We start from the raw sequence: 13,491 nt of genomic DNA, 5'->3' as shown, positions 1-13,491 counted from the left end.
TTTAAAGAATTAATTGGTAAATTCCTCGGTAAAATAAGTATTTGGTCACCTACAAACAAGCAAGATTTCTGGCTCTCACAGACCTGTAACTTCTTCTTTAAGAGGCTCCTCTGTCCTCCACTCGTTACCTGTATTAATGGCACCTTTTTGAACTCGTTATCAGTATAAAACACACCTGTCCACAACCTCAAACAGTCATACTCCAAACTCCACTATGGCCAAGACCAAAGAGCTGTCAAAGGAGACCAGAGACAAAATTGTAGACCTGCACCAGGCTGGGAAAACTGAATCTGCAATAGGTAAGCAGCTTGGTGTGAAGAAATCAACTGTGGGAGCAATTATTAGAAAATGGAAGACATACAAGACCACTGCTAATCTCCCTCGATCTGGGGCTCCACGCAAGATCTCACCCCGTGGGGTCAAAATGATCACAAGAACGGTGAGCAAAAATCCCAGAACCACACGGGGGGACCTAGTGAATGACCTGCAGAGAGCTGGGACCAAAGTAACAGAGGCTACCATCAGTAACACACTACGCCGCCAGGGACTTAAATCCTGCAGTTCCAGACGTGTCCCCCTGCTTAAGCCAGTACATGTCCAGGCCCGTCTGAAGTTTGCTAGAGGGCATTTGGATGATCCAGAAGAGGATTGGGAGAATGTCATATGGTCAGATGAAACCAAAATAGAACTTTTTGGTAAAAACTCAACTCGTCGTGTTTGGAGGAGAAAGAATGCAGAGTTGCATCCAAAGAACACCATACCTACTGTGAAGCATGGGGGTGGAAACATCATGCTTTGGGGCTGTTTTTCTGCAAAGGGACCAGGACGACTGATCCGTGTAAAGGAAAGAATGAATGGGGCCATGTATCGTGAGATTTTGAGTGAAAACCTCCTTCCATCATCAAGGGCTCTGAAGATGAAGCTTGGCTGCGTCTTTCAGCATGACAATGATCCCAAACACACCGCCAGGGCAACGAAGGAGTGGCTTCGTAAGAAGCATTTCAAGGTCCTGGAGTGGCCTAGCCAGTCTCCAGATCTCAGCCTCATAGAAAATCTTTGGAGGGAGTTGAAAGTCTGTGTTTCCCAGCGACAGCCCCAAAACATCACTGCTTTAGAGGAGATCTGCATGGAGGAATGGGCCAAAATACCAGCAACAGTGTGAAAACCTTGTGAAGACTTACAGAAAACGTTTGACCTCTGTCATTGCCAACAAAGGGTATATAACAAAGTATTGAGATGAACTTTTGTTATTGACCAAATACTTATTTTCCACAATCATTTGAAAATAAATTCTTTAAAAATCCTACAATGTGATTTCCTGGATTTTTTTTCCCCATTCTGTCTCTCATAGTTGAGGTGTACCTATGATAAAAATGACAGGCCTCTCTCATCTTTTTAAATGGGAGAACTTGCACAATTGGTGGCTGACTAAATACTTTTTTGCCCCACTGTATATTTATTACCCGCACACATTTTTATCAGTCTGGATGTCAGATACTTTAGTTTTCATGCCTCCCACGCTGTGTTCCTGAATCTTGAGTATTACGTCAGAAGAGAAGAGGCTTTTGAAAGGCGGCATATCTGTCAAGAAACACGCAGATCAACATCTGTATCAAAATTTGAAAGATTTAAATGTTCGTCTTCATTTGATAAATGTCAGTCTGTATGTTCGTCCAAAGGGTTCTTTTCTTACAGTCTGCTAGAAATCTCTCCTTTAAAAAAAAAAAAATCAATTTGATTATGAAAGAGCCCACACTCATTCTTCTTGTTACCTAGCAACAAACAAGGCTCTCTTAGTCATTGCAGTGCCACCGCTTGCTGCAAAAGAAATGGACAAAGGCTGTTCTACAATCACTAAAAACGCCCAAACAGACAATTTGTTGAGAAATAAAACAATCAATATCATTTTGTTTTACAATAATAAAGCATTACTGAATATTAATGCTATTTTTGACATACAAACCGGACTTAAATCCTCCTCAGATTACCCCGTGTTCGAATAGAAGACCATAAACCTTTTTAGAACGCATTTACAAAGTGATACGCAGCACACGGTACCTGTTGTCTCTTAATTCAGCCTGTTTGAAGTGCGGCGTCTCTGCCAGGCTGTTGCCGGCACGGTGATTCATGACATGCTTGTGTACACTCGGCACTCTTTACCTCTTCAGCACTGCAGAGAGACACTGGATGGCCACAGGGTCTTCGCCTCGTGCCTCCGGGAAACTGATTACATCAATAGCACCTGCCTGCGCTGCTCCGAGAGGAAAAAGCGTTAATATTCTGAGCACACAGTCGCAAGAACCGACTCCATTACACCAATCCATAATGAGGAGTCATGCTGCAAAAAAAAAATCCCTCCATATAAAACATGTGTGGAGGGCGGTGAAATTTCTTACAGTACGTTGATGAAATTTCACAATGTGGTTTCCTGGACTCGATGCTGTGCTGCCATTTTGTCGAAGCACAGTACAGTGTGTTCTCCTCTGCTACATAATGGAATACTGTGCAGCATGTTGAATGGAATATTAAAATGCATCATATACGTCTCAGACTATTGTATACTGTAGCATCTGATGGAGTGAATATGCGCTTTGTTAAATGGCTGGAAGGCAGAGAGTGACTTTTTCTGCATTGAAGTGGGCTTCTCGAATAACTATTGATTGTTTTTCTCTTTGCAAGGATTACCAGCTCTAGTGGTTGCTGTTTCAATGGGATTCACCAAAACAAAGGGCTACGGGACACCTTTATAGTAAGTGTTTTCTAAATTCTTATTTTTTTGTGTCATGCACACACTTAAGAGTAATGAATAAGTGCTTCTGCAGTGGCTTACTTATCTAAACAGTGCCAGAAACAAAGTCCCCTCAACCCAATCAAACTTCTTGCAGCAGGACCCCAATTCTGTGTGAGTTGTTTCCCTGCTGGATACCATACGCATAAACACAGCTTAAAATCTCTTTAGCATTTTATCCCCCAGTGAAACTTTGGAAATAGAGTTACAGCATATGGCACGTCTCCCTTGACAATTGAGGGAAATACAATTGTACGCTGGTGTGCACCATTAGCTCTGATGTTAATGCCTTGGTGGGAGTTAACTGTTTTTTTTTTCCTGTTCTCCGCAGCTGTTGGTTGTCTTTGGAGGGTGGACTCCTGTATGCCTTTGTTGGACCGGCAGCTGCTGTTGTTCTGGTATGTTATGTCCAGTTTTAACTATTAAATGATGCATAAACAGGGGAAAGTGATATACAACAACAACAGCCAGCGTCACCTGAAGAAATATATCCCAAAACACAACCATTGCGTGGCCTTTACTTTTAGAATTATAATCAATTACTTTTGAAATGCACACAAATCATTGCGTTGTCCTGGAGATGCTACAGTATCTATGTGGGACATTTGCACTGTGATAAAAAACGACTAAATGTTGCTCAGAAAATGCCTAAGAGTAACACACTCTGCTTTCAAAGTCAAAGTAATGAGCATCCCATCAGGCAATGTGCTCAAGCAATTCCCTTTCATTTACCATAATGGTGCTCCATGTCGCTGTGAGGTCATAAAGTATTAATGCATTAGATTTGTTCAAAATCTAATATACTGGGGTATTTTAATCATCTGGTATTTACATTGTTGTACAGAGAAAATTACACCAAGAATGTGATTATGCAAATCGCTAAATCTGTGTCGGAGGGACAGAGGACGTTGAATACTGAGTGATATTTTTCGTTGTGAAACCACTGTACTGTGGGGGGATTTTTAAATCAAGAGATTTGCTATTAAAAAAAATGACTAAACGTCTTAGTTTGAGCTTTAAATGCACAGAAGCTCCCAGTCCTGCTGTGCTTTGGTTTTCAAATGTGATGAACCTAAGAAGAACACAAGTTAATCTCTATAACAACTGCAGAAAAGGATGTATTGATACAGTAACATCACAATAAGACGTCTCACAGACACAAAGGGAGTCGGAAAGAAACGTCCCCGCATGTATAAGTATGAATACTTAATAGTGTCTTTATCTCAGCTCAGAGCGATTTCATATAGAAGAATATTCAAGAGAAGTGTCTACCCAGCTGCTGTAAATCTGCAGTTTTCTATTTGCCTAGGTGTTGCTAATAATAGGGGGAAGGTGCCTTTGAGGAGACGAGTGTTTCTTGTCAAGCCGATCTTTTCTTAAGGCTGTTTTGCCGGGCTGGGTATCCAGGGCATGCCTCATCCCTTGGCTGAAATGTCACAGAGAGGAACGAACAATAGAAGCTAGAGGTCAAAGCTCAGCGCAGGCAGAGAAGAAAAAAAAGCCCAGCGGGATAATGAAATTAAATAACAGGCAAAAAATGTCAAGCTCGGATATTAAGCGATATATTTAACATCGTTTTTAAAACAATCTTGTTGCAGATGATTCGTTGTAAAAGCTAATATTCCTGTTCCGTTTCTTATTGACAGGTGAACATGGTGATCGGTATCTTGGTGTTTAATAAACTAGTGTCCAGGGATGGCATCCTGGACAAGAAGCTGAAGCATCGAGCAGGGTATGACAGCACATCCTTGTCAGTACCTCGTTTTTTCTTCTTATCATCATGCAAAAATACAAATACGCTTTGATATTTCTTTTCACACACATATGGAGATTCAGACCTGCTTTTCATGCTGTTGTAAGGAAATGTAGAGGCATAAACATAAAGGGGTCAGATCTCTCTCGGGAGGGACGTGGCTTTCGTATTTCTTTGGCAGAATCAGTCCACGAGATGAAAATCATTAAATCGCCCACACATTGGCTGCGTCTGCTGTTGCTAACATGCTGGGGGAGAATTTTAAAGTCGGGGATAGTGGCTGTTAGCGTTGTTTGTCATGCTGTTGTCTCTATGTCCCACAGACAGATGAGTGAGCCGCATACAGGATTAACTCTCAAGTGTGCCAAATGTGGTGTTGTATCAACAACTGCTTTATCAGCAACTACAGCTAGCAATGCAATGTAAGTGCCTGTCAGTGTCTCTGAATCAATAAGACGATGCTACAGGGAGTTTCTGCATGTAAAGCGTGTCCACCGTTACAATTTAAACCTTGCAGTCCACTGCAGCGTGAACTGATGTTGAACTAACATCTACAACACACCCGAGCTACAGTGCAGGGATGTGTTTTACTGTAAACATGTGATGTTACATGTCTATTTTACAGCTTACATCACTACAAGCATGCACATTAAAGCCCTGGAGTAAAAGCGTTGATGGAGATGCAGCCTTCTGTACTCCAGATTTTATCGTGTAATCTATACCAGTAGGCCTGCTTTTATTTGCGCTCTCCTCCCTTCCTTCTCTCAGGGCATCCCTGTGGAGCTCCTGTGTCGTCCTACCTCTGCTGGCTCTGACCTGGATGTCTGCAGTGCTCGCCATGACGGACAAGCGCTCCATCCTCTTTCAGATCCTCTTCGCTGTCTTTGACTCGCTGCAGGGATTTGTCATCGTGATGGTGCACTGTGTCCTACGGAGAGAGGTAGACGAGGATTTTAAGTCATGTTTCCTTCACCCCTTTTTACTTGGAGAATCTGTTACTCTGTTTTATTTAAGATGTTGCAGGGAGTAGATTTGCTCAATCACAGGTTAAAATGGAGATGACAAGCAGGAAGTACATTTAAGTGTTTTTTTGTTGCATTATTTTCTTAGTCACAAGGTAAATACACTATCTTTTTCAAACTTGACAGAAGACAAGACCCATTTACAGTACAGTAATGCACTTCTAATTGCTTATCTCTAATTGCTATTAGTGACATGATTAATTCCCTCTTTCTTTAGGTCCAAGATGCCTTCAGGTGTCGGCTCAGAAACTGCCAAGACCCAATCAGTGGAGATGCAACAGGAACCTTCCCTAATGGGCATGCTCAGATAATGGTAGGCACATTTACTCTCCGTTTTCTGCCACCATTAGTTCCTCTGTAATTTACGAGACCTAATGCTCCCTGATTATTTATAATGCACATCCAGAACTCCCTTTTTTCCCCCATTGACCTTAATTTAAGTTGTGCTCTTCATGCATTGTTTTGTTCATTATTATTCAGTTTTAATACGGCCTCTAAAACATGAGGAATTGTTTTCCATAGCTTTATAATTTTCCACACAACGCGTTTGCAAAGCTGCAATTACATGCAGGGTAGACATTTGGCCCTCTGATAAATGGCATCAGCTCCCTTTGGTTTTCTTAGGCCCCGAGCCCAACGCTGTATTTCCATTTGATTGAACGTACAGGCCGTGTTTGCGATGCATCCCTCTCATTTCCTCTCACAGGGTAATAGAGGACTGTTCCCAGTCTGACCTTTGAAATGGGACACCAGCCCTCTTCATCTAGCACAACGATGCCGATGGCACATCATAGCAATGATCGGCCATTAGTATTCTAATGCACCTCAGAGTGGACTAGTTCTCATGATAGCAGAATGGTGTCAAGGCCCCCTAGTTCAATGCAGCCATTAGCAGCACCAAATACATGCAGCTGCAGCATTTATCCCCCAGAGATGTGTTATTGATATATTGTTGGGATGCGGAGAAGAAACGACTGCTTTGCATTTTTTTGCAACTCGGAAGACCACTCCAAATGTGTATTAAATCTCAATATCTACATGTATAGCAGTCATTTCGGTGTCTGCTGAATTCCAACATAGAGAAATGTTGTCAGTAGTTTATAGAATACAATAAAGAAAATTCAAATTAATGTAACTCAAAGAGATACCTATAAATAGCAATACCAGATAAACTGATGAAGTGGTCTCTCTCTTAATTTTTTTATAATGTTGCGGCTGGCTTTTCCACATGGATGTATCTTCTTTTGTATTTGCATATTTTACAGTATAAAAGGCATCTTGTTTTGCAATACTGACCTTTTCCCTGTCTTCTGCCTACAGACTGACTTTGAAAAAGATGTGGACATCGCCTGCCGATCAGGTAAAGAACCGACAGCCTTTTATCAACAACATTCTCCTTTGCCTTGCATGTGAAAGGAAAAAAGAAAAGAGGATCCACAATAAAAATAGCTGAGGTTACATAACAAGCATCAAACCCCACAGGAGATTTTTCTCACAGTTACCAAAACACTGACTTTAATCTGAGAACAAAACAGTATGAAGAGAGCTGCTGGATATTCACTTTAGGATTAACAGCACTAAAGTGAATAACATCAGCCTTTCCCTTCCTGCGTGTTTTAATTATGTCTCTCATTAACATGTAGACACTGTCGCAGGTGTGTGTGTGTTTCATTTCAAGGGGATTTTCTACCTTGGCTTTAACTAGTGGGAGTGTGTAACCTCCTGATTCTAGTTTTGGGTACTTTAAAGCCGCAATAGTTGTTTGTAGAGTGTATGATTTAATAAAAATAAATATACCGAAGGGTTTGTCAAAGTCAAGTCAACTTTATTGTCAATCTTTCCATTAGTGTTTACAGACAGAAAGTTTGAAGAACTGTTTCCCACAGTCCCGAGGTATATATTAAAAAAAAGTTAAAGTAAAAATATACAATATACAGTATATACAGTAGAATATGTAAATACATACACTCCTATACACCCAACCTATATATATATATATACACACATGAAAGGGCATAGATTAAAGATCAGTCAATATATACAAAATAAGACAAAAACAGTTCCTTCAAAACTACGAGGTCGGATATATTGAGAAATAATAGTAATAAATATAATAATAAAAAGTTGTGCAAGTGATCCTGCATGTATTTGGTAGCGGTCACTTGGCACAAGCATGAGAATTTGCTTTTCTCCAATCCCTTCCGATCCAATGAAGAACACATAAGTGGATCTGCAGGGAATAACAGAGCGGGCCACTATGAGGAGCTTTCAGAAACACAGCTTGTTAAGAGACAGAAAAAAAAGGTTGTCTGGCTCTTTTGACCACACACTACTTTAAGCCGTGCAGTCTTGTGAAGCTCAAGTGGACTTACTCGATACAAAAAAGGCAGAGCAAACAGGTGTCATTCATAAATCATGAGCACAATCAGACTGGTACAGTCGCCAAGAGAAATGCACTTCACAGATTACTCTCCGGGGTCAGAAAGTTTAATTTGGTTGTTTACAAATGGGGATTATTGTCGAGTGCAGTGGAAATATTCTGCTGTGTCACTCACAGAGTATAAGAGTAAACGGAATACCAGACTCAGATGTCAACACTGCAAATTAAATTAGGCTGAAACAAAAAGACAAGATGGATCTCTTGCTGTCCTTGTAATCTGCTTGCAGGCCTTTTGTGAACAGACAACATAATTCCTTCTGATTCATGAGGAGAATATTAAACTGCTCAGCTTGGAGGGCAAGTTGTTCTTATAACCGGAAAGTATTTCTGAATAGATAGCGGCTGTAACTCGTGTAATATTTGGTGCATCAAAAGGTCATCATGATCATTAAATTATGATAAGGCTACATGTTTTATGGTAGGGAAAATGTCAGGATACAACTTTATTTACTGTTACAGTCTCCAGGGACAGCTGCTGATGCGTCCTTTGCCTTTAGATGAAATGTCGCACTAAGCATTTATTTACAGTTATGTGTCCTGTCTGCAGTACACACTGCTTCGAGAATTGGTTCATATTGACTTGAATGTCTTGTTCTTGTGATCATATGTGGATTTATCTCAGACAAACTGTGACACAACTTTCATTACAGACAAACATCAACTAATGGGTGTATCACTCTGCCCTGCAGCGCTCCACAAAGACATGGGCTCGTGTCGCGCAGCCACCATCACAGGCACCCTCTCGCGCATTTCCCTCAACGATGAGGAGGATGAGAAAATCCCCGAAGGCCTCAACTACTCAACGTTGCCTGGCAACATCATCTCCAAAGTGATTATCCAGCAGCCTTCAGCTCTGCACATGCCGATGGGAGTGGGTGATCTGAAAGAGCAACAGTGCATGGTCGACAGCAACGCTGAGCTGCGCCGCGCCGTTTATCTGTGCACCGACGACGCCATTCGCCAGAGCGACCATGACATGGTGGGCCACGACATGGAGGGCCACGCGATGCAGGCGCAGATGATGGAGACAGACTACATAGTCATGCCTCGCGGCTCTGCAGCGGCAGTGTCGGGGTCGGGCACCCTCTTGAAAGACGACACCAAGATGAACATCACTATGGATACGCTGCCACATGAGAGGCTGATGCATTACAAGATGAGTCCTGACTTCAATATGAGCCCGTCAGGCATGGACCACATGAATGTGAACCTGGAGCAGCAGTATCCGAGCGCTACCGAGCAGATGCAGAACCTGCCCTTTGAACCACGCACGGCTGTAAAGAACTTCCTCGCTGAGATGGAGGAATCTGCGGGGCTTTCTAGGAGCGAGACAGGGTCCACGATATCTATGAGCTCCTTAGAGGTATGCTCGTGTGGTTGAAGCACAGAGGAGTCAGAGCTGCAACTAACACCTTATAATATACCATACAGCTTTAATGTGCGTACCTTCTTAGACTAATGACTTCAATGCTTGATGTTTTATTTTCACAGAGACGAAAGTCACGATATTCTGATCTGGACTTTGAGGTACGTGAAACATGAATTCCTTACGACATGCATCTAGCTTTTTTATGCAGAGAAAAGCCATTTCTTTTGCAGTTTGTCATTTGATTTACTAGTACTTGTTGTGCCTCTTAAGCTTATTGGAGTTACAAAGCCTTGACTCAACCAGATTTATTTACCTGCTGTGTAGATAAGGTAAAAGCAAGGCTGTCAACTGACAAACAGGGCAACAGTTCTCATCAACATTTGTTCCTCCTCCGTCTCCCCCATCCATTAGCTATACGTTGATTTTCAAAAATGTATGCTTTTAAAGTCATTTGCACATTTCACATCTGATTTCACCACTGGTTTCAACAATGATTATATTGGCTTGCAAACACATTCAAAACCCCCTTTGGCAGGTTTTAAGCATTCTTTTGCATTATTTAAGCAGGCTTTACTGCATATATCTTGTGCGCACTTTCAAAGTAAAGGAAACACGAGGCTCCTGGCAGCGATTTTGGTGAGGGGTGCATTTTGTTTTTGCGCTTCGATGCATACCAACCCTTTAAATGGAAGATTTGTGCCAAGGTTTGATCATAAGGATTTCCCTTACGCGTACAAAACCCTAAACGAGTCAATTCGTCAGTAATGAAGAATTATGATGAATTCAGATACTCCAGACATGGCAAATTAAAATAGTTTCAGGATTTAACTGTCCCGTCCCTCTAACGTTCATTATATTGGTGTTTCCTTAATTTTGGCAGCCACTTGTATATATGCAGAGACAAGTAGATTTGTTTCAAACCTGGCCTATAAGTCAATTACCATGACACTAACAAATTGATCAGAGTTGGAGTGGGTGGAGAGGAAGATGCTTTTCCATTATTGGCTGTCAATACCAAAGCAAAAACCCTTGCCATTGCAGAAAGTCATGCACACCAGGAAAAGACACATGGAGCTGTTCCAGGAACTGAATCAGAAATTTCAAACCCTGGACCGATTTCGAGACATACCAAATATGGGCAGCATGGTGAGTAACAGGAAACCAGTAGGGTGGCAATCAGTTAATTAAAGAGACTACATCAAAATAGCCTTATTTAAATATCCAGTGCAGGACACGTAATGTGTGATTGTGCAAATGAGCGGTTACAATATGTAGCGGTGTTCATGTGGCAGTGAACCTTCCTATACATAGAGGGCCTGCCAGCAGCTGGCGGGGGGGCGAGTGAGGGGGCTGCCCCCTTTTAAAAAAGGCACTGAAGCATTTTCTCCACAAGGCCAGTCTCAGGGAAAAGACCTTTGGTAATCTTGTTGTAATAGAGTGCATCCATTCCAATGCAAGGCCATGAATGCACTTTTATTTACATGCACATTTATCTACTTAGCAACCCCATCATTTTTCCATTAATGCATGGCAGATTTTTTAACCTATCAACATCTATACAAATATTACCTCAAGTTCACGGTTCTGTTACTGCTCTGTGTGTGGGAGGGGGGAACTTTTCTTCTTCGTCAAGTCAGAAGTTTTATGAGAATTCGTTCTGACGTTATCTGCAAATCCAAAAAGTCCCACCTTCTGTCTCCACACCTGGTGGGAGCTGTGGACGTCGGGAAACGAGCAGCATTGTTTTTTGTATTCAAGGCAACAAGTAGGAATTGGGCTAGCGACCGAACACAGCCAGACATATCAGACAGTGTCGGGCACGCAGCAGACTTTTGGCTGAATGTAATCATTTTTTTGCACTCACATTTCAATCACCCCTACAGCACTTTGTAATTTAAGGCCTGTTGCTAAGTGACCAGTGCAAGTTATTTTATATAAAAACGATAACAACAATATATTCTCACTGCCCTTTTCTCCACAAAAATGAATCTACCGTAGAGCTGGCTGCAGACACTAGTATCCATTTTATTTCCCTGTGACTGGGAGCAGCTTCCAGTCCTTATTTGTCATAGTGTCTGTGAGATTGTTGACGAGAGCACATTTAAGTTAATGGCCCCCACATGAAGCCCATACAGTGCATCCGTTTCCGAGCTTGGGGAAAAACACAATTCTGTTATGATAAGCATGGTCACATTTAATACACTGTCATTATCCTTTGTTATTTGATGCTTTCCACAGCATTAATCCATTACTTTCAATTATATGGAATTCATGCAATGCCCTTTTGAATGAACTGACTTGGATGGAAATGTGTTCTTTTTTTTCCGTTGTAAAAATACCAGTCTAGCCGCAGAGGAAGTCATGCCACTAATATCACACCCCACTGGCCATGTTCACAGGACAAGGCAATGCCAAACAAGAACCCATGGGAGAGCTACAATCCAGCCTGTGAGTACCAGAATTACGCCACTATGAATGTACTAGAATCTGACACCAAGGACTCACTGGAGATGACGCCCGCAGAGTGGGAAAAGTGTGTCAACTTACCCTTAGACGTCCAGGAGGGAGACTTCCAAACAGAGGTCTAGAGGGCGACGAAAGGAGAAAATGCAAACTAGGAAAAAAGGAGGAGAGCGAGATGTATTTTGCACTGAATAAAGCAACAGACTTTTCTAACAGCCTTGGCATACATATCTGGATTATGCGAGTGTGGCAGGGACATTATGTGCCAATACAATATATTACTGAGGAGAGAGGAAAAAAGAAAAAAGGGAAAAAAACATCAGTGTTACTTTTTGTATTCTCACTAGTGTACTTAGTGTGGGGCAGCCTGGTGTACAATATTTACCATCATGTGTTTCAAATTATCTGTTGAGGAATTGGCTAAAAAAGGTAATCTCTCAAGATGAAACCTCACAAAGCAAATGACATGCCATGTCGTCCCAGCTTCATTGGGTCCAGTTTTGATTTCATAAAACTGGACCCTGGAGCACAATGTATATATTTATGCAGGTTTTTAAAAAGTTTATAACAGTCTGTTTGGCCATTACTACACTTTTTACTTTATAATATAAAACATGGAGGCAAAGAGGATTTTTCTGTCATATTAAAATGAATGTTTGTCAAGCTACATTCTTCATTGCTTTAAATGCAATAAAGATAATACTCACTTTTATATAAATAATATATTTCACAACTTTAATACTGCAGAATCCGCTTGAAGGATCCCAGCAAGCTCTCTCATCTGCAGCTCTGTATAAAATATTTAAAAACAAAATGTTGTATGGTGTAAATAAACTTTTGTCTACATATGTTTTACTTGTGCCAATTTATTTTAATGAGAACAAATGCCAACCTGATCAAAAGTTATAGCGAAAAATGTTAACATTTGAAAAGGAATGTAAATAAAAGAGGAAATATGTTCGTACTGCTTCAGGGGTTGTGTCAAGTTTATGTGGTTTGTTGATTGTGGAACTCATTACTCACTCTGACATTTGAATGTATGAAACCAATGAAGGGAATTTGACTGGATATACAGCCATCACCGTCTGAGGATGGTGAAAATTAATTGGATTTATAAGATGAAAACACATGATTGACAGTGTCTTATTGGTAAAATAATTGTCTAAAAGTTCTCTTCAGTACCTCTCTGATGATTTGTGTCTTATTCCCTTTAGGATTTCAATCCTAACTGCAGTTAAAGGTGAAACACTCTAAAGTTTCCAGACTCACCCAATATTCGATTATCTCTCACACTCTTGTCTGATTGCTGAATTTGGATAGAAAACATTCAACTCTTTTCTGTGGCTCCAGAAGGCTCACCTGATAAGATCGGTTAAGATTTTCCTTGGCAGACAGGTCCAGACAGAGTAAAAATGGAAGGAGGGTGTGAGGGCTTAGGGGGAAATCTTGTTTGTCCCATCTGGAGGTTTGCGGTGCGTCTGTCACTTTGGGAATGAGTGTCTCGGTATGAGTCTAGCCTCTTGGGAGGAGCGGTCCACCTAGCAGGAGAGGAAGATACGGAGGAAGTGAGGTAGTTTGACTTTGATCGGCCCCATCAGTGAGGATGATGCAAAGAGTGAAAAAAGGGGAAGATAATAAACACAGGCTCACATTAAT

The 13,491-nt window shown here is 41.3% G+C and overlaps 1 protein-coding gene across 10 annotated transcripts in view; it reads left to right on the top strand.

The window, feature by feature from the left end:
• adgrb3 (adhesion G protein-coupled receptor B3) overlaps nucleotides 1–12,779 on the top strand; it is a 106,151-nt gene extending 93,372 nt beyond the window's left edge. For 3 of the 10 annotated variants that reach the window (XM_063875410.1, XM_063875400.1, XM_063875401.1), the window contains 11 exons: nucleotides 2,680–2,749; nucleotides 3,120–3,186; nucleotides 4,435–4,538; nucleotides 4,865–4,963; nucleotides 5,310–5,481; nucleotides 5,781–5,876; nucleotides 6,884–6,923; nucleotides 8,654–9,366; nucleotides 9,495–9,530; nucleotides 10,414–10,518; nucleotides 11,715–12,779. In XM_063875410.1, coding sequence (XP_063731480.1) covers nucleotides 2,680–2,749; nucleotides 3,120–3,186; nucleotides 4,435–4,538; nucleotides 4,865–4,963; nucleotides 5,310–5,481; nucleotides 5,781–5,876; nucleotides 6,884–6,923; nucleotides 8,654–9,366; nucleotides 9,495–9,530; nucleotides 10,414–10,518; nucleotides 11,715–11,960 — 1,748 coding nt within the window. In that variant the 3' untranslated portion in view covers nucleotides 11,961–12,779. The remainder of the gene's footprint in view (nucleotides 1–2,679; nucleotides 2,750–3,119; nucleotides 3,187–4,434; nucleotides 4,539–4,864; nucleotides 4,964–5,309; nucleotides 5,482–5,780; nucleotides 5,877–6,883; nucleotides 6,924–8,653; nucleotides 9,367–9,494; nucleotides 9,531–10,413; nucleotides 10,519–11,714) is intronic. The other 7 variants (XM_063875409.1, XM_063875405.1, XM_063875403.1 and 4 more) reach the window with 7 other exon arrangements.
• The last annotated feature ends 712 nt before the right edge of the window (nucleotides 12,780–13,491 follow it).

This window comes from Eleginops maclovinus, chromosome 22, assembly GCF_036324505.1.
Source record: "Eleginops maclovinus isolate JMC-PN-2008 ecotype Puerto Natales chromosome 22, JC_Emac_rtc_rv5, whole genome shotgun sequence".
In the NCBI taxonomy this organism is placed as follows: domain Eukaryota; kingdom Metazoa; phylum Chordata; class Actinopteri; order Perciformes; family Eleginopidae; genus Eleginops; species Eleginops maclovinus.
The sequence above is the reverse complement of the archived record's forward strand: the minus strand, read 5'-3'. Positions and strand labels throughout refer to the sequence as shown.